This window comes from Gymnoscopelus microlampas, assembly GCF_963454915.1.
Source record: "Gymnoscopelus microlampas genome assembly, chromosome: 23".
NCBI classification, from domain to species: Eukaryota; Metazoa; Chordata; class Actinopteri; order Myctophiformes; family Myctophidae; genus Gymnoscopelus; species Gymnoscopelus microlampas.
In genome coordinates this window covers 22,335,752-22,360,025 of record NC_139960.1, presented here as the reverse complement: position 1 = coordinate 22,360,025, position 24,274 = coordinate 22,335,752, and the positions used below count along the sequence as shown (strand labels likewise).

Sequence of the window (24,274 nt, the reverse complement as noted above, 5' to 3'; positions counted from 1 at the left end):
TGTGTGTGTGTGTGTGTGTGTGTGTGTGTGTGTGTGTGTGTGTGTGTGTGTGTGTGTGTGTGTGTGTGTGTGTGTGTGTGTGTGTGTGTGTGTGTGTGTGTGTGTGTGTGTGTTGTGTACTGTATAAGTGTGTTGTGTTGCATTGTGTTGGCGTAGGTTTGTTTCATGCGTGGGAGCACCTCACATGACATCAGTGAATAGAAACATCTATCATGGGTGGAGAACTGACATAAGGGGAGAGAGAGAGAGAGAGAGAGAGAGAGAGAGAGAGATGGCTAAGATAGGCAGCAGCAGAGATGAAAACCAATAGTTCAAGACAATGAAAACATGTCAAATACATAAATAACACAAATCAATTCAATCTTGTGAGAGCGGAGATGGTGAAAGAAAAGCATGAGTAAATGCATGGTTTATGAAGAAATGAGAAAGAGAGAGACAGAGAGACAGACAGACAGACAGACAGACAGACAGACAGACAGACAGAGAGGGGAGGCACGTCAAACAGAGGAAGGAGAGATGAAAACAGAGCAAACAGGAAAGCAACAACAAAAACAAAATCAGATGACAACAAATATTAACACAAAAATCCCAACCTCCCCCCCCCCCCCCGCCCACACACGCACACACACACACACACACACACACACACACACACACACACACACACACACACACACACTCAAAACAAAAACAACCCCCCCCCCCCCACCCCCCGGCCGCCACTGGCACTCACCATGAACTGGACGTTGTCGAAGCCGTTGGCCAGCAGGTGGTTCTCGTACTGGACCAGGCCGATGGAGTCCAGCCACTGGCCCACGGACTGCATGGGGCAGCGGGGACCTATGAGGGGGTGCAAGGGCAGACGTTTGAGCAGCGAGTAGCCGTCCACGCGGTAACAGCGGCAGTCCGGCTGAGACAGCTGGCACTGCCACATCATGTTGTGACGCGCAAAGTGGCTGTCGAAGGAGCCCGCCATGCTCGCTCAAAAAGAAAGGGTACAAAAAAAAAAGGACGCGCGCGGGCAAGGTGAGGGGTGGGAGGTGGGGAGCGATCGTTGGATGGATTAGATGGATGGAGGGATGGGTGGAGGGGAAGGGGTGAGAGAGGAGGAGAGGGTAGGGGGTTGCCAGTTGAAAGGAAGGTGGAGGTGTGCGGTCAGGTTTGAGGGGAAGGCATGTCTGTGGTGATGGAGGGGGGTGAGGGTAGCTTCCAGACGGCTCAAGTTAGATCCAGTAAACAGCACTCATCCAGCGGGTTAGATCCTCCACACGCCGAGGTATAGATCCCACAGAGGGAGAGAGAGAGAGAGAGAGAGCACTGCTTCTTTCAGCTGTTGCGCTCGGTCGGCTGCTCTCGCCTGAGTGTGTGTGTGTGTGTGTGTGTGTGTGTATGTGTGAAAGAGACAGCGTGGTGTGTGTGTGTGTGTGTGTGTGTGTGTGTGTGTGTGTGTGTGTGAGAGAGAGAGAGAGAAACAGGGGAGAAACAACAGAGCGAGAGCTGCCTGCCTGCTGTAGCTCTCTCTTGATCCAGTCCTCCCACTCTCATCTGTATGCCTCTGCAGCCTCCTCTCTCTCTCTCCCCCTCTCTCTCTCTCTCTCCCAATGCACACTGCATGCTGCGCTCTATCTCTCCCTGTGCTCTCTTCTTCCTTTATCGTTTCTCCCTCTCGCCTCCGTCTCCCTCCCTCGCTTTCCTCCATGCACCTCCCGCCCCTATCTCTCTGTTGCTCCTCTCCTTCTGCTCTCTCTCTCTCTCTCTCTCTCTCTCTCTCTCTCTCTCTCTCTTTGCTGATAATAGCCGTCAGATCAGCCCCAACCTCTTTGTCTGAGCTGAGACCTCCCTCCATCCTCCAACACACACACGCACGTACGCGCACTCACTCACGCACGCACGCACGCACGCACGCACGCACGCACGCACGCACGCACGCACGCACGCACGCACGCACGCAGGCAGGCACGCACGCACGCAAGCACGCACGCACGCACGCACGCACGCACGCACGCACGTGTACGTGTACGTGTACGTGTACGTGTACGTGTACGTGTATGTATGCGGTCCTGGGGCGCAAAACGTGGTTTGACACAAACAGGATTTCTCCCTGTGGTAACCATGTTATGGATGAGGGAAGGATAAAAGAGAAAGAGAGAGGGAGAGGGAGAAAGAGAGATAGAGAAAGAGAGAGTGAAGGGTGTACTAACAGCAGGGGCTCTGAGAGATGAGGAGGAAGTGAAACCAGTGACCATAACATGATTCAACACACGCACGCACGCATGCACGCACGCTCGCTCACACACACACACACACACACACACACTGTTGTTTTACCTGAGGCATCGTCCTTGATGTGCAATCCAGTACGTATACCTGCACCGATGGAGCTCATAATCTTATCAATCTGGACAAGAGAGAGAGAGAGAGAGAGAGAAATAGAGAGAGTGGGGAGAGAGAGAGAGAGATAGAGAGAGTGGGGAGAGAGAGAGAGGGAGAGAGAGGGAGAATGGAAGTCATTTGTCAGTAAAACATGATCCCTGTTCGTGGAAGTGACACAATAAAGTGATCATTAAGCTAACGTCCCCCACTGCCAATGAAAAGCAACATAGAAAAGACAAATGAGTTCATGTGTGTGTGTGTGTGTGTGTGTGTGTGTGTGTGTGTGTGTGTGTGTGTGTGTGTGTGCGTGCGTGCGTGCATGCGTGTGTGTTGGGGGTTTCCTGACGGTGTGTCATATGGTAGCTTCATTAGCGGCTGCCTTCTGGCTTTCTAAACCAAGTATCACACTCCTATCACGGTCCACTGGGCAACCAAAGAACCACTGCGGCTGTCAGACAAAAATGTGCGAACTGTGAACAATTACTACAAATCCAGCCTAGCGCAGACGCAGAACCACGGCTGAAGCAGCACATAGGTCTGTTTTTTGACAGACAGTATCGTTGCTGTCAGGCAGAAACCTTGTATCTCCATGTTTCAACTTTTTACATTTTGTTTCATCATACAAGAGTGTCGCACTAAAGTAGTGAAAATAGAAAATCTGTGTGCGAGGCATTGTGAGCTTGTAGATCAGCTATTTTCACTATTTATACTCAGACAAAGTACTCACCTAAAATGCTTAAAATGTAAATGGTAAATTGTGTTGTGTGTTGATGCAGTGCTGTGATTGGTGATAAAACGAAAGCTAGCTTTCATAATACCGTAACACGTTGTGCGCTGAAACCTAATGACTCCTAATTAGCAACTAAAGAGCCATAAGCCGGCCTACATTGAGAATCATCATCCGGCGATTAAGATCTTGGGTGTTCATTTTTAGTCTGAGAGGGAACAAGTGGAATGTACCGTTATGTATGTTGTAACTCTGTGTCGTGTACTGTACACTTTCAGAGTTTAATTAACACTCTGGAGTTCACAGCGTAGTGTCAATGCATACGGTTATCTTAAGTTCGTCAACGGTTATGGGCTCTCCCTGGTGGCTAATAAAACAGCTCGAGTGGAGGCTGCAAATAGATCCACTTTCTTATTTTCCCCCCAAATTCACTTCATATATCACTCTGTAAAGTCCCCGTGGGCACCTTATCACAGCCTCTCCCGCAGCACACAATTAAACACTAAAGGTCGTGATAATTGCTAGGAATGATGGGAAATATCCAAGCAGCGATTCATCACCATCAGCGATTTGTGGCGGCGTGTGAACTAAATGAATGTTAATGAACTTGTACATGGAAGGTACTTGAAATCTATGCAAGGGAGGATACACGCGCGTATCCTCACACACACACACACACACACACACAAATGTACTTTTTACTATTTCTTTTTACACCTTTTTTCTCCTAATTTAGTAATTATTCCAATTCATCTTCCCCACGCACGTCTGTGCCACTGCTGTTGTACCCTACTGTCTTGAGGAGCCTCCACTGGGAAGAAGTAGCCTAAGCCCATAGGGGTCGTAATTGCAGCGAGGAAGTTTGCCCCTCCCCGCCTCAGGCACGCAATGGTCACTAGCTGCCCCCCGAAAGAGCCCCCCCATGGTAAATCTGTCAAGCCTGCCCTTCCCCCCCTGTTAAATATCTCAGCCAGGTTGTTCCCTGAGGTTAGAACGCATCCCATCATTTCCCATTTTCAGGGATTCTCGCATGTTTAAGGTCAGTCCTAATTGAACAGCAGGGGTATGGTAGCCTGGTAAACCATCCCGGTCACGTGAATTCACATTATGTGTCTTCTGCAGACCGGTCTGGCCCCAGGTTTCTGCAAAACGCCCACCCAGCGCTTGGGGCCAGACTGGTCTGCAGAAGACACATGATAATGTGAATTCATGCGACCGGGATGGTTTGCCAGGCTAGGGATATGGGCAAATCCCAAATGGTGTATAGGCAAACCCACCTTCGTTTGGATGGAATTGGTAGATAAAGGCATCCATACCGTCGGTGACCTATGTGAAGATAATGCTTTAAAATCATTTGAAATACTTAACTTAACATTATGATTTGGCTAGGAATCAGTTTTGGAGTTACTTGCATTTCAGACATTTACTTACAATTACAGACATCTACCCCCCCCGGCCCCCCACGTATCTGCTGAAGAAATGCTTGACAGTCTTTGGACGAGGTAACTCAGTTGGGAAGTAGTTGGGACTTGAGTGGGGAAAGGGTTGCGGGGGCCCTGCGCAGGAAATTATGTATAATTTTGCGCCTGTTTTTGAGACTGTTCTTTTTTCCTGTTTGTTTTGGTTTTGTTTTTTTGTTTTTTTTCTTGCTTGTCAAGCCAGTTCTATTTGCAAGTGCGCTTGTCTCTATCACTGCACTATGGTTCATAACTTGTGAAACTGAATATCTTTAATAAAAATGTACGTCATAAAGTTTCATAGCCTACTTAGTTTCTCTCTCTCTCTCTCTCTCTCTCTCTCTCTCTCTCTCTCTCTCTCTCTCTCTCTCTCTCTCTCTCTCTCTCTCTCTCTCTCTCTCTCTCTCTCTCTCTCTCTCTCTCTCTCTCTCTCTCTCTCTCTCTCTCTCTCTCTCTCTCTCTCTCTCTCTCTCTCTCTCTCTCTCTCACACACACAAGCCATACAGTAACACTAAATGTGTGTAAGCGATATGAGAGGGATATTCTCGGAACACTTTGATGTAATAAAACTGTCTGTAATTTAACAAACTGTGTGTGTGTGCGTGCGTGCGTGCGTGCGTGCGTGCGTGCGTGCGTGCGTGCGTGCGTGCGTGCGTGCGTGCGTGCGTGCGTGCGTGCGTGCGTGCGTGCGTGCATGCATGCGTGCGGGAATTTAGCTGAAGGCATTTAATAACAAACCATCTTGACAGCTTTCTGTTTCATTTTTTTGCGTCTGTTTTTGCTGTAATTAGATGAGATGGTTGCAAGAAAGGAACCAACACGGTTCTCCAGCAAAGGAATAGAACCGGCAACGTTGTGACAATGTGGTCTCATCACACACTGCTTTGTCTTTTAGAAGTGATTCTTCAGCACCCATCACAGAACTAGATCAATACAGAGGCCAGCCAGACGATCAGAGATCTCCACCTACAGTATACTGAAACGTCTGGTGACATCTAAATTGTGCAGTAGGGCCTAAAACTGTGTGGAAACAATTACTGTAATGTTGTAAATGTATGGCAAAGTCTTTGCAGAACCAAGCAAAGCACTCTAAATCAGGGGTCTTCAATGTTTTTCAGGCCAAGGACTCTTAGCTGATAGAGAGATGAAGCAGGGACTTATTTTGTGTTTATTTGTTTACACATTATCTATTAAACTGTTGGATTCATGTTAGTGTCATTAATCCATGAATGAATTTTCAGACATCTAACCTTTTAAACCCTTAGTACTTAGTAAACGTAACCTTAGGCTCTATACTTGGTCTGCTCCTTTTTCCCCCGCTACACCAAACCTTTGCCGAAAATAGCCGATCTACAAGCTCACGTTATGAGCTTTTTTGGCAAAGGTTCTCCTCAGAATAGGGATGCTAGGGTTCAAGTGGTTAATGTAAAAAAAAAAAAGATCCTATCACACAAAGATTTGGTGGCCCCCCTGTAGTAACTCTGAGGACCTCCTAGGAGGGGGTCTGTTGAAGACCCCTGCTTTGGGGAGTTAGAGCACTCTAAAGTGTAGAGTGGTCCTTCATATTGGGATGGCAATATGATTGGTTTTCAAAGCAGTGGGAGTCAGTTTGCTCTAGCACCATAACGTTGAATTTAGATTTCCCCAGACACACACATCGGTAGGCGGAGATCTCTGATCGCCTGGCTACGCGAGACTAATTTGGAATTAGTGCCGGGGCACAGCGCTCTGATGTAGATCTGGAGCGGTTTTCAAAGGGATCAGACACCTTTACTTATGCAGGGCTGGTTTAGCTGAGCGCAAATCCCTGGTTTTCAGCAACACCCTGCTTCATACTGAGTCACACCGTGACACACACAGTCACACCTGGGAGCTGCGCAGTACAACCACAGTCTTAAGCAATTGTTCCCAAACTGGGGGTCTGGATGATTTTTTTTTTTTTTGGCTTAATGTGCATATTGTTTTCTCAGTCAACAGTAAACAAACCAACATACTGTGTAAGTGTATACAGGGTGTCTGCACATTTCTAAAGTGACAATTTAAGGACTTTTAGACTTCAAGAAGAGTCCTTTTCTATTCAGGCTTTTATTCTGTTCTGCTTGAATTCCATTTAACACACCTGCCAACGAAGATCAAGTTCAAGTCCTTGTCATGGGGAGTTCTCCTTTCAACCTCTCCTCAAGCGGAGCATCTATTTTCATTTCTAGCACATGTGCAGTCAGGGTACTTGTGCATGAAGTGCGTGTGGTCATGAAATCTGGGATGCACGCGGATGTCCCCGCGGATATGAGCTGGTGACAACATGTACATCATATGACGGGGGCTACACGGGCGCGGATACACAGACTGAAGAAAGTACAATTTGGCCTTATACTGCTGGTGACGGAACTGAAGCGTTTTAGGGGTTAGTGCCTTGCTCATGAGCCCTTCAATGAGGGAGGGCAGAGTGCTGTTTATTCACTTCCCCAACCAGATTCACCCTGCCGATGTCATTGAAGAGGCATCTGTTTTCCAATCAGTGTTGATTTTGACAGACAATTTTGAATAAAATTCAATTTAGTTTTAGTCTAGTCATCTGAAATGTTTTAGTTTTTGTCTAGTTTTAGTTGACTAAATATCATAAGATTAGACATAAGTGAGTATTAGACGAGTTATAGTAAAGTTCCTCTTTGATACTTGGTATAAAAAGCGTGAGTCTCACCTCTTCCCACTCGGCGGTGAAGGATGGCGTTCTCTCCAGCCGTCCCCCAGGACTGGTGGCGTCTCCTGGGCTGGGACTGCCTGGTCCCTGGCCCCGAGACCCGGAGCCCCAACTGAGTTCCTCCTGGAGAAATGACAACCAACCTCATGTAATTGATTATGAACTACTGAACATTCATTTGGAATTGGGACATTTCTTTTTGGTTTATCTTTTCTTTGCTTTTTTTAATTACATTTAGAGGCAATTTCTCCTAATTTAGTCGCCATGCCAATTAATCCTCTCAAATGACAGTGTTTCCACTGCTGTTTTACACTACTGGCTCAGCTGAGGACAGAGCTCCTCCGTCCTAGTTGTCCTGAGGCCGATTCTACAAAGTCAGAGTGCCGTGCTATGAGCTTGTAGATCTGCTATTTTAGAAAAATTGTGAAAACATGTGCAAATCTTTGAATATATATATATATAAACTAAATAGGACTTGTGCACATCTTGTTAGACCCCGACTGGAGGTGCAGGTCAGCACAAGAGCTATGTATAAAGCTAAAAGGTGAAAACCTTGCTATACACCTGAGGAAGCGGAAGCGAAACGCGTTGTGCAAACAATAAAAAAGAAAAATCAGTCCTGAGGAGTGTGCGGTCCCTTCTTTTGAAGGTTTTCACCTTTTAGCTTTATATATATATATATATATTCTAAAGCGATCATTTTTCACATCTTTGCTTCTGGGTCCCCGGAACAATATTTTTGACATGGGGGGCGGCCAAATACATAATTTTGGGAGGTCCTTGACAAGAAAAAGTTTGAGAACCACTGGTATAAAGGACCAATGGCGGCGGTCAGGTACCTGTATGGGAGACACAGCCACCAGGTTGGAGTCAGACTTGGACAGGGACTTGGACAACTGCAGGTCCAGGACACTGCGGGGCACCGACCTCATCCTCCCGAGGGTGTAGGCCCTCTCCTCGTACCCGGCCCCCGACGACGACGACGCGCCGTCCCTGGTCACCGCCGCACTCCTGGGAACCTCCCCGTTGTGGCCGGAGGCGGAGGGCGGGACGCCGCCCGCCGCCGGGCAGCCCCGAGCAGGTGTGTCCGCCTGCTCGCCGTTCCTGGGCCGCGGCGCCTCCTGGTCCTGGTTGACCCGGGTGTGGAAGATGGTCCGGTAGACCACCTGCGGTTTCTGGGGGTCGTCCCCCCCGGCCGACGACGACCGGGTGGTCCCTGTCCTAGCGACGACCTGAGGGGCCCCGCCGCCGCCGACCACGATGCTGAACTCGGGCGCCCGCAGCAGGCTCCCCGCGTCGTACTTCTGGGTGTTCTTGGCGTTGTAGAGGTGATAAGGCGTGTCCGGGGTCTCGCAGGCGGGGGAGGAGCCGTGGAGGAGGCCGGCAAACTCCTCGGGCACGTGGCTCTTTCTCCGGTCCTCAGGTGGAACGGCGGAGGAGGCGGTGGTGGTGGAGGAGGAGGAGGAGGAGGGGAAAGGAGGAGGCTCCCGCTGGTAGGGGCCGTCGTCTGCCGAGGAAAGAGGAACGAACAACAAGCAAGGCGATTAGTGTAACTCGATACACATGTGCAACACGCGTCGGGAAACTGCACCCTCGCCCTCGAAACAATTACACACACTGATGAACCTGCTCAGAGTACAGAGGAAAAACAAAAAAGTGAACTAGAATAATATGTGCTCCGGAAAATAAACATAAGAGTGATCTGCTGTAGTGCAGAATGGAGTGCAGCGCTCTCTGCCAAAACCCAGAAGGACACACGGAGCAGCAAATTGAAAGATAACAGATAAAAGCAGCGAACAAGAGGTTCTGTTTGCCTGAAGAGAAGAGACCTGCTTCTCCTGCATAAGGGGGGAGATGACAACTCCTGACTCCAATTGTACACACCTGCTCGCTTGGTGTGTGTGTGTGTGTGTGTGTGTGTGTGTGTGTGTGTGTGTGTGTGTGTGTGTGTGTGTGTGTGTGTGTGTGTGTGTGTGTGTGTGTGTGTGTGTGTGTGTGTTCACAGGACTCTTTGTACTGTAATAAGAGCCAATAGAAGGATACCCACACACTATAAAATCTTGGGTTTTAATGTAACTCTGAGAGTGTGCAAACGGGTCCAGTGGCTTCCATTTGTAACACTCTCGGGGTTCAAATAAGCCTGAGGATTTGCCTATGCAGACTATGCTGACTGTCTGTGTGCAGTGGGGTGAGCGAAGGGCCGTAGAAAGCTGCTTTTCATTCCTTTTGACCCGATAAGTATTTCTCAGAGTGTGTCTGAATGGGTGCACGCACGCACGCACGCACGCACTCACGCACGCACGCACGCACACATGCATTCATGCATGCGTGCGTGGGTGGTGGGTGCACATGTCCCTGCTTGACTAGCCTCCTTGGCCAGTTTATGTGAGCGTTTGCGTGATTGTCTACACAAGTGCGAGTAAATTTACCGATTAAGTACCTGAGGCTTATTTATTTTCTTTGTGTCAAGGACCCCCAAAATGATATACATTTGGCCGTGGACCCCCCTCTGAAAATGTTTTGTGCCAGGGACCCCCAGAAGAGAAGATTTGGGTTAAAATCAAATCAAAACTATTCCAAATTTGTCAAAGATTTAGCGACACATACATGTACAGACAGACAGACAGACAGACAGACAGACAAACTGACAAACCAGAAGTCTTTGATCTGTGCATAACAAACAAGATCATACACACATGAGGTATTCATTCTGTGTGTACTATATAATGGAGCATGAGAATCCATTAGCAGATGTAGAATCTCTCACACACACACACACACACACACACACACACACACACACACACACACACACACACACACACACACACACACACACACACACACACACACACACACACACACACACACACACACACACACACTTCTGAAGCTTCATTCGACAGGGGGTTGAAATAATGGGATTGTGTTTTTCATCAGGTGCTGTTGATTGGACAACAACACAGCCTAATGCTTTCTGAGCTTTATTTTCTATAAATAGACAGTGAATAGACGTGTGTGTGTGTGTGTGTGTGTGTGTGTGTGTGTGTGAGAGAGAGAGTCAGAGAGAGGGGGGGGATTAGAGAGGGATAGCGGACCCTGATCTCTCCTCTTGTTCCTGTCACTGTGTGTTAAGACTGTGTACCCGGGCGTCCATGTAAACAATCCCACTACAGATAAACATCACATTACTACCACTGTGTCACTCTCCACACACGCACACACGCAGACACGCACACACACACACACACACACACACACACACACACACACACACACACACACACACACACACACACACACACACACACACACACACACACACACACACACACACACACACACACACATTCATTATTTGTCAGCCACCCTGGTTCTTGAAGGTCCTTGGGGCTATGTGTGTCTGTCTCCCCCTGCTGGGAGCATCCTCCTCTGGGCTGATGGTCACCGCCCCCCACCCCCCCCCCCCCCCCGATTGTTTTTGTTGTTATTTTTTATTTTATAGTTTCAGTTTTGATCCATTTTAAAGTCTTAGTTTTAGTTTAGTTTCATAGCTTTAGTGTTTTTATTGTAATAGGGGGTAGTCAGGGGCGAGATTTGAAAAGATCAGACATTTACCGCATTACCCCTTATCCCTATTTTCCCCCATTTTTTTACTCTTTACATTTACTCTTTTTTACTATTTTGAAAAACATTTGAAAGTAGTTCAAAATAGCCGATCTACAAGCTCGCAACGTGTCGATGTAGATCGGCTAGTTGAACTATTTTAAAATGTTTTTCAAAATAGTAAAATATGACTTTAGGCATAAGGGGTAAGGCATAGGGCCTCAAGTTCACAACACGTTGCAACACTATTGTAAGCTTGCCTTGTACTGTAGATGGGCTGTTCACTGGGCTGTCTGACAAAGAATAAAGTTACCTAAAATGTTTTTTTCAAGTCCAGTTTTCATTATTTTGTTAGTTTTAGTTATAATAACGACTGCTGCCATTATATAACCCGCTCCAATGTTAAAGCATAGTTATGTAAGGGAACATAAATTATGTCTTTCTGCAAAAATCCCCTGGGAAAAAAGAGCAGCTAATTAGATGAATTCACGGTGATTAAAGAGGTGCCATTTTGCCGTGACGTGGACACTTTACAACAGAGACAAAGTGGGAGAACATGAAGCAGAGATCTCCCACAACAAGAACAAGTCATTTTTCAAAATGTCCCATTTGAGCAGCCCACACCCTGGCAGGTTCATAATCAATTCAAATGGTTTGTTCTGTGAATGTCATTCATCATTGAGACAGACTGTACTGTACTAATACTGTGGTCTAATTCCTTTGGCTAACGAGTCGTGAAAACATCCCACATTTGAAAATGTAAAGATGGATGTTTCTTTTATAGACCGCGTGTACTCACACCTTGAGAATGGGATGACACATATTGAGCATTTCACCTCTCACACTGTCCTCTGTCATCTACGTGTTATTGTTCTGTCAGCATTATCCATTTGTTCACAAGCTGGCCAGGGCCATTTATTCGGTTATCACATCTTCTATAAACAGTAGAAGAAACAAAAATAAGTAATGGAAATTAACACCCGGGGGGTGGGAGGTTGTACGGATAATTGGAGAAGAGGAGGAGGGAAAAAACATTTTCAACCTGGTGTCCTATTTTGGGCATGTCATTATTTCTCCAAATGTTTAAAAAAAATATGAAATGCCATTTTGCCATATAACTATATAGTTTGGCATGGCAAAGTTTGGGAGCCCCTGATCTATTGTCATATACCCAAGATGCACAGACAAACAAACACACACACAGCAGCACTATATATGTAAAGGCAATGTACACAGTATGTTGGACTTACAGTATATTAAATATGTTATTCAAGAAAATGCTTGAACAACCTCAACACAGGCAATGTTATACCGAAAACATACAGAGTTACTAAAGCTTATCAGAAGTGGTATTTACCGTGGCTACCATGACAACAGAAAGCGTGTGTGTGTGTGGTGCGAGCGCGCGCGTGTGTGTGTGTGTGTGTGTGTGTGTGTGTGTGTGTGAGAGAGTGTGTGTTTGTGTGTGCTCCTTACCCGAGTAGCTGACCAAGAAATAAGCTTTGCTTGTAAGTTAAACTATTAGCGTGCTATACCTTCACACAGCTTTGCTTCTGACATCTCACAACAGCAGTTGCGTGCCTGCATATTTATTGACAGACATTGCATGAGCTCACACACACACACACACACACACACACACACACACACACACACACACACACACACACACACACACACACACACACACACACACACACACACACACACACACACACACACACACACACACACACACACACACACACACACACGCAGTAACCTATAGTGTTGTGCAGGCTGTGTCATGCACAGATCAGCTCAACCTGTGATTGGTATTTGGATAAGCTGTCTCTCCAACCGCTGCGGTGTGTGTGTGTGTGTGTGTGTGTGTGTGTGTGTGTGTGTGTGTGTGTGTGTGTGTGTGTGTGTGTGTGTGTGTGTGTGTGTGTGTCGCATTCCTTATGACGCCTTCTTGTAGAGGTATCATGGGCCCAAACAAAACAAAACAAAACATCTAAATGGGAGCTCGCCAATTAAAATCTTTTTTACATAGTTTTTGTTTTTAGTGGGTCCACTGTTTGTCTGTTTTTTGTCTTTTTTTGTGGCCTTGCTGTTTTCATTTTCTTTTTTTGTGTGGGTTTGCTGGCAACAAGCACATCATGGTATTGTATCTGTTGCTGTTGGTAGTAATTAGGGGTGTAACGGTGCACGTATTCATACCGCACGGTAAGTGTCACACTGCACTGCCTGTGACACTTACTGGAGACAAAAACATTTACTGTGCCATCTCCTGCAGTGATTGTGAATGAGAGGCAGATGTGCATGTTTTCTGAGAACCAGCAGGTTGGCATTGGCAAGTATCAAGTTGTACAGTGCAGGGTTCTCAACCTTTTCAGGCTGCGACCCCCCAAAATAATCATATGTGAACTGGGGACCCCCCACCCTGACAAGCACTTGGAATCTAGGAGATGAGGCATTCAATTTAGTTTGACTCGGTTCCAGATAAATATTGTATCAGATAGCAGATCTACGAGCTGGCGTTGTGAGCTAGTAGTTCGGCTAATTTAAATTGTTTTGCCACTTTCTTATATTATTTAACAATTTGGCCAATGTTTGACCAGTTTTTATAGTATAGTTTGTTGATTACTTTTGATGCTTTGATGATGTCTTTTTTTAAATTTTGTGTTGAGGTATTAAAAAGGTCTTAAAAGTCCTTAAATTGTCACTTGACTGTCATCTGGGGACCCCCCCCAAAAAAATCATGTGGGGACCCCCCTGGGGGTCCGGACCCACAGGTTGAGAACCACTGGAATGGAGTACCAAGTCCTGACTCACTCCTACTACCCCTGGGTAACGGCGTTATTTTTTGTATTGGATTTCCATCATCGGACGTGTATCCTCCAAAGACGACAACGCGTTCTCCCACCATGCAACAGCACATCCTAGACATCCTATATGGGCCCATGGGGAAGCCCTTGGGCTTAACCTCCCTCCAGGAGAAGGTCTCCGCATTGAACTTCCACAGATCTGTGAAGATGTTGTCCCAGTCGCAGTCGCCGCCAAATATGTACAGCTCTCCATTGTAAGCAAATGCCGAATGGAAGGCGCGTCCTTCTGGGAGCTGTGGAGAAGGCGTGTTCAGCCAGCAGCTGATCTCTGTGTCAAACACACTGATGCTGTTGTAGTAGTCCTGGTCGTCTCTGCCCCCAAACACAAACATCTTTGTCCCGATGAAGGTGGCAGAGTGACATTGAAGCGGGTGCCGGGGTGCCTCTGGTGTCAATTAAAGACCAGACCATTGTGGAGGTGTCCAACCTGTGGATGTCATTAGTGTGTCCAGTCAGGTATCTAAATCCTCCAAAGACATACATGACCTTCCCCAAGACACAGGCTGAGTGGTCGATCGTCGCCTCTGGAACGGTCCCGGATATCGTGGGCTTGAACGACACGTGGGTTTTTATAACGAATGCATAAAGCGTTGCAGTATGTTGTACGTTGCAGTACTCCTTTATGTCAATAGTGCCCCCCCAAATGTAGATGGTATCCTCTATCAGCACATCTGTGTGGCCCCAGGTGTCGGAAACCTCAGGGGGATGTTCTCCTCTTCCAGTTGTCATCGGGGGTAACGTCATCCAGCGCAAAGATACTGTGTCGAAGACAAGCACTTCAATCTGACCCATGTTAGCCTGCCTGTCACAGTACCCTCCGAAGGTGTAGACCTTGTTCCCCACTGCTACAGCAGCATGATGCAGCGTCCAGTGAAACATCTCTGTCTGTCTCGCTGTCTCAGTCTGTGTGTGTCTCTCTGTCCCTGTGTCAAGATATCTGTCCTCCTGTCTCTCACTCACGTTCTCGCTCTGGATGTCCCTCTCGTTCCCAACAACGCATATATGCCAGCCAGAGCTCTGGTCTGACGTGATGTCTCACACACACACACACACACACACCACAAACCGTTGCCATGCATGCTAACAACGACGATTTGCACATGTATTCTAATTAGATTCTCTCTTAAATGACGCAGGAGCCAGTTCATTTCTTTTTGTCTTCATAAACAGTCCAGAAATCACTTTTCCTACCGAATCAATATGTTCAGTATGGGCTGCCTATATACTGTAAGCTGGGTCCAACCAATATTTCCCTTGTCATGCAAGCCAAAGTGTGCCTGTCCGAGGCTGTTAATGAAGTATTCAAACACACACACACACACACACACACACACACACACACACACACACACACACACACACACACACACACACACACACACACACACACACACACACACACACACACACACACACACACACACACACACACACACACACACACACACACACACACACACGTTCATGGATAAGAGAACAGACGCACCCACACACAACCTCTCTGTGAAACAGGCTCATCCACACCACAGGCGGAGGAGGGTCATGTTTAATTGCTTGTTAACACATGTTTACTGCAACATGGCAGAGCACCAGCAGCTTCCTGCCAAGCAGAGGAGTCCATCCCTCAGCTACACTGTCAGCACTGGGCTCCACTACTATCGTCACTGTCCAAAACCGCTACTTTTCAGGAAAACCGATGTTCCAAATGGATCCAATGGAAAGTTGTTATATTTAGTCACAAGCTCTTGTTGCAACTTTTCATTGGTTAAATAAATACATATAACACCCACAGACAGATTTAACCACTTCCAACCCACGGCGATCCCTATTTTGGACAAGTCATTATATCTCTTAGATATATTATTTAGATTATTATTTTTTAAACAACCGTGAAAACAACAGATACCACTGTTTTTGAAAAAGTCACACTAATAAAGCATTATTGAATTTAAATTAAAATGAGACAGAGACAGTGAGAGAAGGTGCAACCTTTAGCTATCGATGGAAAGTGACTATGTGTGCAGTTTGTGAAAGAAGCCCCATGAATCACAATGCAGGGTTCAGTTGAATACGTTTGTGAACGTTGTGACCTTCCCCGGATCATAACACACCGGTGTGAAAGGTTTCAGCCCAATCCACCCTGGGATGTGGGTGTGACTAACAGACAGACAGACAGACAATTTCAACTTTATTACCGACCGACCGACCGACGGATAGATAGATAGATAAGAGATAGATAGAGATCCATTAAAGGACGACTTCACCACTTTTCAACATATCTTCATATAATAGGTCCTCACTAATGCTCATGATAAAATGATACAATTTTTTTCTACTTGGTCTGTGTCTCATAGGAGGGCTGTGGACAGTCCAGAAACCCGTCTACCAGTGACATCATCGTTAGGCAGGATTTTTTTTCCCAAAAGATTACAATTTTTTTATTCACATTTTTATTAAGGCGAGAAAAATGGGATCTTTTATTGCATTGCAACTTTCCAGGAATACAAAGCCTGCAGTTTCTATTAGCTTGGATTCCCCATCAATGATGTAGACGGGACTCTGAACTGTCTACAGCCCTCCTCTGAGACACAGACTGATTAGGAAAAAAGTGTACCATTTTATCATGAGCATTAGTGAGGACCTATTATATGAAGATATGTTGAAAAGTGGTGAAGTCGTTCTTTAAATGATGAGTAACACTGGTTTCTTTCTAAATTGGTGATCAGGAGGCCACAAGGGGAGGTAAATGTAATTTTCCCAACTCTTTTGTAGTGTCAACAGGCAGCAAAAGACAGCTGCCTGGTTGTGGAGCCTAATGGCTTCTGGCACAAAGGACCGTCCAAATCTCATTCTTTTGTGAGAACATACAAACAGACACACCTGTTCAACACAGCTCAGCCTTCGGCCATTCAGCTACAAAACAGAACAGAATTATCTTTTTTGGAGAGATGTTTACAAAAGGGCAAGGGCACCGTTAGCTTACGGCCGGCTTAGAGAGTGAGTCTCTCATCCATTATTTTGTCCGAGCCTCCAGCACTGAAGTCTGGGGTATACAGTTAAACTAGACCCACCAGCATGAAATGTATTGTTCCGTGGTGGAAGAGGAGAGCCTACATTGTTGTGGGCCTGGCAGAGGAACTCTAAACAATTGCACCAAGAATATGATGCAACCTCACCTAGAAATACTCTGTGGTGCTGTATCGAGAGAGATAGAGAGTGTGCAGGAATGCAGGAGCTGGGAGAGAGATGGAGCGAAAGAGAAAGGGGGCGACAGGCAGACATACAGACAGACAGACATTGAGAGATAAAGAGAGCATAATACTGTAGGTGTACTGTACAGAGATAAATACGGTGCGCTGTTGTGTGTTCCCATTTTGTACAGATGCACAATTTAGTGGCCCTTTTCTGGTTAGGTAGTATGTCACAATAGGCGAACATTTGGCGAAAACAGACGATATACAGGGTTTTTAAGTGGTTCACTCTAAAATGAGCATGCATAAGTGTACACAGAAGTGTACACTTACGCACTGTCAACGGTGTTAGGCTTTGTTCAGACTGCAGCCAATTGCAATTTGTGTCTCAGAAACGATCTTCAGGACTGGTATTATTTTCAAGTGATTAGATGGGATTTGTGATTGTGTGATTATGACGTCGTCCAAATATCTGCATTGGTTGCTGTGGTTATGAGGCTTGAGTAATGCTAAGACCTGTGGCCGATTCTACAAAATGCCTTCTAAATCAGTAGTTCTCAAACTTTTTTATGCCAAGGACTCCCCAAAATGATATGTATTTGGCCGCGGGACCCCCCATCGGAAAATATTTTGTGCCAGGGACCCCTAGAAGAGAACATTTATGTTTTAAAAAACACTTTTTGCACGCTGCGAGCTTGTACATCTGTTATTTTTTAGAACCAATATTCTGAATCCTAAGAGTTTTCTGAAAAACTGGGTTAAAAGCCTGGGGATGCACCTATATAAATATTTTCCCCACTAACCACTTTCCCCACTAAAATATAGTTCCTCAAATCAGCTCAGCTCGTAAACTGTCACACACTACTTCACACACATAAGCAAAAGCACATGAGCGTGTGCACACACACACACACACACACACACACACACACACACACACACACACACACACACACACACACACACACACACACACACACACACACACACACACACACACACACACACACACACACACACACACACACACACACACACACACACTAAAATAGGGATGTTTTCCTGCACAGAGGAGGTGGCGGGGGGGTGTTCTACACATCTGATAGCGCCGTGTTCCTTCGCTTCCGTCTCGGCTGGAAGACACAGTGAGTGTTATTAAAAACTACAGGCTCATATCAGAGCTGTCAGTCACGGGGGAGATTAGAGACGGAATCCTATTTCCTGAGTATCACAGGTCTGTGTGAATTCATATCGTCTCGCTGGGCTCCAGGCACTGGGCTAACGCTAAGGTTGAGGTTGATGCCATGCAGCCGACAAAGATTGAAGCCCCTCTTTGGTTTGTTGCTTTTGGCTCTTTTTCATTTCCACAATGAAGGGTAAACCCAGAACCTTTCATAACCTGAAACTCTCCAGAACCCATGAAGTTCTGTGATGGTTTTGCTTTGTTTACGTTTTTATTATAACCAGAACCACCCCCATCCTGAAGGGGAAGGTATGCCATAAAAAAAGTATTTAAAAAAAAAGGTAAAATAGCCGATCTACAAGCTCACAACGTGACAAGCGCGATTGTAGATCTAGCTATTGTTGGTACTTTAGATTTTTGGTTGTTGTAAAGTATTATGTTCTGGGAGGGTTAGTGCTACCTCCCGACCAGGGCCCAAATGAGGTTCTGAGAACCTTATCCGAAACTGAGCAGTAGCGTATGGAAACAAATCCAGATACTTGGTAAACTAACACTTGGTCTGCTCTGTCCCCCCTCTACACCAAATCTCTTCACCGGTCTATTTGAATCACACATTGAGGGGCCTGTAAACAACGCAGAGCCACAACGATTTCACTTCCACCCACAGGGCCACAAAGGCTACAAACGTCAGTGTTTGTAACACCAAATAAGGTACAAAAAGAGATATATCATGAACACAACATCCGATCATACCCAAAATGGAATCGCATGTTGAGGGACCTCTATAGAGCGCACCTCCAAAAGTACTTTCACTTGTACCCAAACCTTTCTGTTTGCCACTGCCTTTGATTGAGTTACTTTTTCTTTTTCTCTTTTCATTTCTTTTCTGTAACTGTAGCTGTTAATTTTTACTTCTTTTGTTTTATGCAACCTAATCTCTCTAATGTAATTTTATATTTGTGTTTCCTTTGCTTGATGTTCTATGTAAAGCACATACAGTAGCATTGCCTTGTTGTTGAAATGTGCTATACAAATAAAACTGCCTTGCCGTGCCTTGCCCACCAACGAGAACAGTTGCACTGGCTGCAACACACCACTGACACAGCCCTGGGTAGGCAACCCATTCTGGCAGAGATCTGTGCTCCGAGGAGCACACTTTCCCACGTACTGCAGCTGGAACTGTGTTCACAACAGGTCAGTCTATCCCCCTCTCTTATGGAGAGATAAGAGACCATTCCTTTATGTCTGATAGGCCCTATCTATCTAATCCAGCCTACCCAAGGGGCCAGACAGCAGATATTAAATTCACACTTTCATTCTCGGTAAGCGGAGTACATTGCCACGGCAACTGGCTTGTCATCATCCCTGGTGCCAGGTGTTCTATTGGAAATGGAGGGAGGTGAAGAGGTGGAGTAGACATGGAGAGGTGTGGGGGCAGTGTAGAAGTATATGGCCGCTGTTGGGTGGAAACCAGTCCAAAACTGTTACGTTTCTGGATTCAAAAACAGTGAAAGTGGCAGATCTACAAGCTCAAAACACGGTGTGAATTGTGGATGCGCTACTTTTGATTCTTTCGTGTGATGCTGTAGTATGATCAAGTACGTTAATTTACGAAAAAACACAAAAAGCAATGATATGTGTATAGTATACTGACACTGAGTCTGTGATGATGCTACACTGTAGCGTCACAGCATTGGAAAATCAGCTCAAACCACATCAGGCCTTCACTGGCCTCCACAGTCCTGCGGCCAAGCGTTAATGATCAAGTCAATTAACCCATTAAGGCCTGAGGTTCCGATTCTCCAAAATGTCTTCTAAATACTAACAGTTTTCTGAAAACTGTTTTTTGCTATAACAGTGGCTCTCAAACTTTTTCATGTCAAGGACCACCCAAAATTATGTTTTTGGTCGCTGACCCCATCTCAAAATATTTTGTTCCATGGATCTACCCCTCCCAGAAGATTTGAGTAAAAATGTTCACTTTAGGCACCCTAGGCTGGCAACAGCCTGACAGCGTGTCGCGGGTTCGAATCCCGATCCTGACTACCTTTGGTGCGTGTCACTCCCCATTTCCTGTCCGTCTTATCATTAAAGGCATAGAAGCCCAAAAACGAATCTTTAAAAAAAACTTTAAAAAAAATATATATTCATAAAGATTTGCAAAATTGTTCAAGATTTTTCAAAAATAGCAGATCTATAGTACAAGCTCATAGTACGGCACTCGGTGCCGCGCTATGAGCTTGTACATCTGCTATATTTGAATAGCCAAAGTATAAAATAATGGTTGAAGTGGTTACACAGATGCGTCCCCGGTTTAAATGGGTTAAGTGTTCATAGAGCCTCTGTCTGTGTGTGTACTACACAAGTGCATGCAAGCATGTGCGTTTACTAGAGCTCGTGCGCAATGTGCGAACACAATGCATAACCGCTCATGTGTGAACGTGCATGTGTCTGTATTGCCTGTGCGTGCACGCATGTCTGTGAAGTCTCTTGATTAGCATCCAGCAGCCTGGTCCCTCTGTGTTGGTCCAAAAGTCATCAATGATATTGATGACTCTGAACAGAAGACTTAACCAATAATCATTGTATAATCTATACAGCTACCGCAAGCACGCACGCACGCACGCACGCACGCACGCACGCACGCACGCACGCACACACACACACACACACACACACACACACACACACACACACACACACACACACACACACACACACACACACACACACACACACACACACACACACACACACACACACACACACACAGTGTACCGAGTGCTGGGCTGTAGCTGCTATACAACCATCCATTCTATAATCAAATGGTGTTATTAATTCATGCATTTGGCCTGCATTACTCGACCTATCAGTGTCATATTTCGTGTGTATCTTGCCGTCAATTCCCACATTTCTTTTACCAAATGGGGCAATGACAACTATATCCTTTTTGTGAATAAATAACTGCAGAGTAATCATCCCTCCAGGCAATGGGATAAGCTTCCCGCTACTAACTAGCCAATTACAATACTCCTGTCCTCCTGGCTTATGGGATATACCGGTCCTAGCCAATCACAGGCATGCACATTCAACACCAGCCAAGGCTTGAGGCATTGTAGTTAACAATTTATGCATTTTATAGAAAAGAAAATTCAGCAAATCTCTTGTTCTTGCAGTACCCTCGCAGCCCACAGGTTGAGAGCCACTTTTAGATGCCACTCAACAAAATCAAAGGGAAAGAAAGAGAGGGAAAGGAAATGAAGCTTTCACCTAGCAGAAGGCTTGCTCAGATGGCTTTTTCATAAGTGGTCGGTGGTGGGGAGCTGTTAAGGGATAACCACTTAAACCCTTTATACTTTGTTGACCGTAGTCACCCAGTCCAGAATAGGGACACTAGGGTTCAAGTTGTTAGGCATCTTGCTCAGGGACACTAAAGTACAGTAGATGGGTGAGTGGAGGGTTGAACCGGTGACCTTCTGATAACCAGACAGCCTCTCTCCACCCACTCAGCTGCGGCAACCACAGAGAAGCACAACCACTGCTGGCTGCCGGCTAAGAGACGGCTCAGTTTACTGTGAAAAGGAAACACAAGAAAGCAGGCAACACTGCAGCGCACGCCACCAATAATGCACTGTTCCTCCCACTAGCTCACAGCACAACACCACACGTTGTGTTGTGAGCTTGTAGATTGGCTATTTTTGGCCAATGTTCCGCCTAGAACAGTGGTCAAGGACCCCCAAATTGTATTTGGCCGCGGACCCCCATCTGAAAATGTTTTGTGCCAGAGACTACCAGGGGAGAAGATTTATGTAAAAAAAAATATCGACATTTTCATTTTTCATTTTTGTTTTAAGTAAAAATAGCAGGTGCACATGCACGCTGCGAGCTTGTGCATCTGATATGTTTTTATATCCAAAATATAAAAGGATAATGTAGTTAAAATTATTGTGATGCTACATTAACTACTTTAGCTCCCTGCAAACCCCCCCTTTGAAAACCACCGCCCTAGAATATGGATGCTGGGGTTCAAGACATCGACATGAAAAAAATACATTTCATAAAAATAATCTGTTAAGCAGATTAATTCAATCAACTGTTGCAACGGTACATGCTGGCGACAAACAGACGTGTTTTGTCTGTGCTCCTTTCAAAGTGGGGGAAGCAGATCAAACATGCACGACTGAATAACGTGCACGTATCACATACACACCAACACAGAAACATGAGGATAAGCATATGAGACAATTGAAACCAGGCGTTCCAATTTTAGCGCATCCTGTAGTAATAATTACACAACTGCGGGGCCAAAGAAAAAAAGCTGTGCTAGATGAAACATTGATTTTTTTTCAGACGGAATGTGTGATCAAAACCAGCCAGCTGTTTAATAAAACAGCACTGTTAATTAGCATTAAAACCTCTGTGGGTACTATAGAGCATGGGTCTTCAACGGGGGGTCCGGTACCCCTATGGGGATCCTCAGAGTTACTGCTCCAGCTGGAGAAATCCAACTAATGCGACGGTTGCTTCTCCCCTACTTTGCCCTTCGCGTCTTGATAGCCAATCAGCGTTGATATTGTTCTGTAGGATATGTTTGGTTTGATTCATCCGGGAACCAGCAACACAAGCCCTTGCAGAGACACAAGAACCGATTTTGCTGCTCATTAACTCATTATTGTATTTCTAGTTGTACATTTGTATTGCATTTGCTTTGTTCAGAACCCCAGGAAGACTAGAGGCTCATTCATGTGTCTGTAATGGGGATATTTTAATAAACATAAACATAAACATTAACGATATAAACTAATATAGCAGGAATTATGTTCAACAGTAGGTCATGATGAGTCGGTGGCTCTTAAAAGAAACGTATTGGGTGTTTCTGTAACCCAGAGAGGGTACAAAATGGAACCAAATGGGTCCATTTGGTTACACTATCAGAGTTAAGTTAACACAATAAATTAACGCTGGGGGAGTCCCTGTGTACATTTATGTACACATTTATGTATTTATGTACTGTATGTGCCTGCCAAAACAATCCCCATAATTGGTCAAATGTAGTCATCAAACTGTGTTCTATTTACTCCTGAGTCCCGAGGTGAAGTCTACCCGGAGTTCCTGGCTGTAGGCCAGTGTTTCCCAAACTGGGGGGTCCCCACATTATTTTAGGGGTTCCGCAGAGGGGTACCCTTAATGTGCAACATTGTTTTCTCATTCAACAGTAAGAAGATTCAAAGAAGAAGGCAGAGTTGGATCTGAAAGTGTGGAAGAATTAAAGAGCTAATCTCCGAGTGAGTGAGTGAGTGAGTGAGTGAGTGAGTGAGTGAGTGAGTGAGTGAGTGAGTGAGTGAGTGAGTGAGTGAGTGAGTGAGTGAGTGAGTGAGTGAGTGAGTGAGTGAGTGAGTGAGTGAGTGAGTGAGTGAGTGTGTGTGTGTGTGTGTGTGTGTGTGTGTGTGTGTGTGTGTGTGTGTGTGTGTGTGTGTGTGTGTGTGTGTGTGTGTGTGTGTGTGTGTGTATGTACAGTATGTATGTACAGTATGTTTGTAGTGTGTATTTGCGTGTGTACAGTAAGTGCGAGTGACAGTGTTTAGCCAACACTTCCTGTGATCTCCTCTGATTGAACTTCCTGTTTTGTGTATTTATAGCTGATTGAACTTCCTGTTTTGTGTATTTATAGCTGATTGAACTTCCTGTTTTGTGTATTTATAGCTGATTGAACTTCCTGTTTTGTGTATTTATAGCTGATTGAACTTCCTGTTTTGTGTATTTATAGCTGATTGTAGCAGTATGGCTGAGTGACATATGGATATGGAACCCCCTCGAGAAACCCTGAGGGTCCCAGGACCCCAATTTGAGAACCACTGTTATACAGTATATCGTCTCTGTCGAGTAGAAACCTCATATCTTCAAAACTGTTACTTTTCAGGATTCAAATTCAAAAAGAGCAAAAGTAGCAGATCTGCTACTTTTGATGCTTTCGTGTGACGCTATTGTATGATTAAGTAGGGTTTTTAATTTTAGAAAAAACACAAAAAGTTGAAATACTTAGAGGAGGTTTGCACAGCAACGATATATATGATGGCAAATGGACCAAAAGCTGACTGAAAGCACAGAATGAGCACTGCTTGACGATTGGAAATATTCAGTACAGCCCGGTCTATTTAAAACAGAT

At 45.5% G+C, this 24,274-nt stretch overlaps 1 protein-coding gene across 1 annotated transcript in view; it reads right to left on the bottom strand.

Moving 5' to 3' along the window:
- Positions 1 to 24,274, bottom strand: part of anks1b (ankyrin repeat and sterile alpha motif domain containing 1B) — a 316,968-nt gene that overhangs the window by 87,466 nt on the left and 205,228 nt on the right. Inside the window, 4 exon segments of the mRNA XM_084049725.1 lie at positions 734 to 840; positions 2,329 to 2,398; positions 7,259 to 7,381; positions 8,098 to 8,765. Of these exon segments, the coding sequence (XP_083905851.1) occupies positions 734 to 840; positions 2,329 to 2,398; positions 7,259 to 7,381; positions 8,098 to 8,765 (968 nt within the window).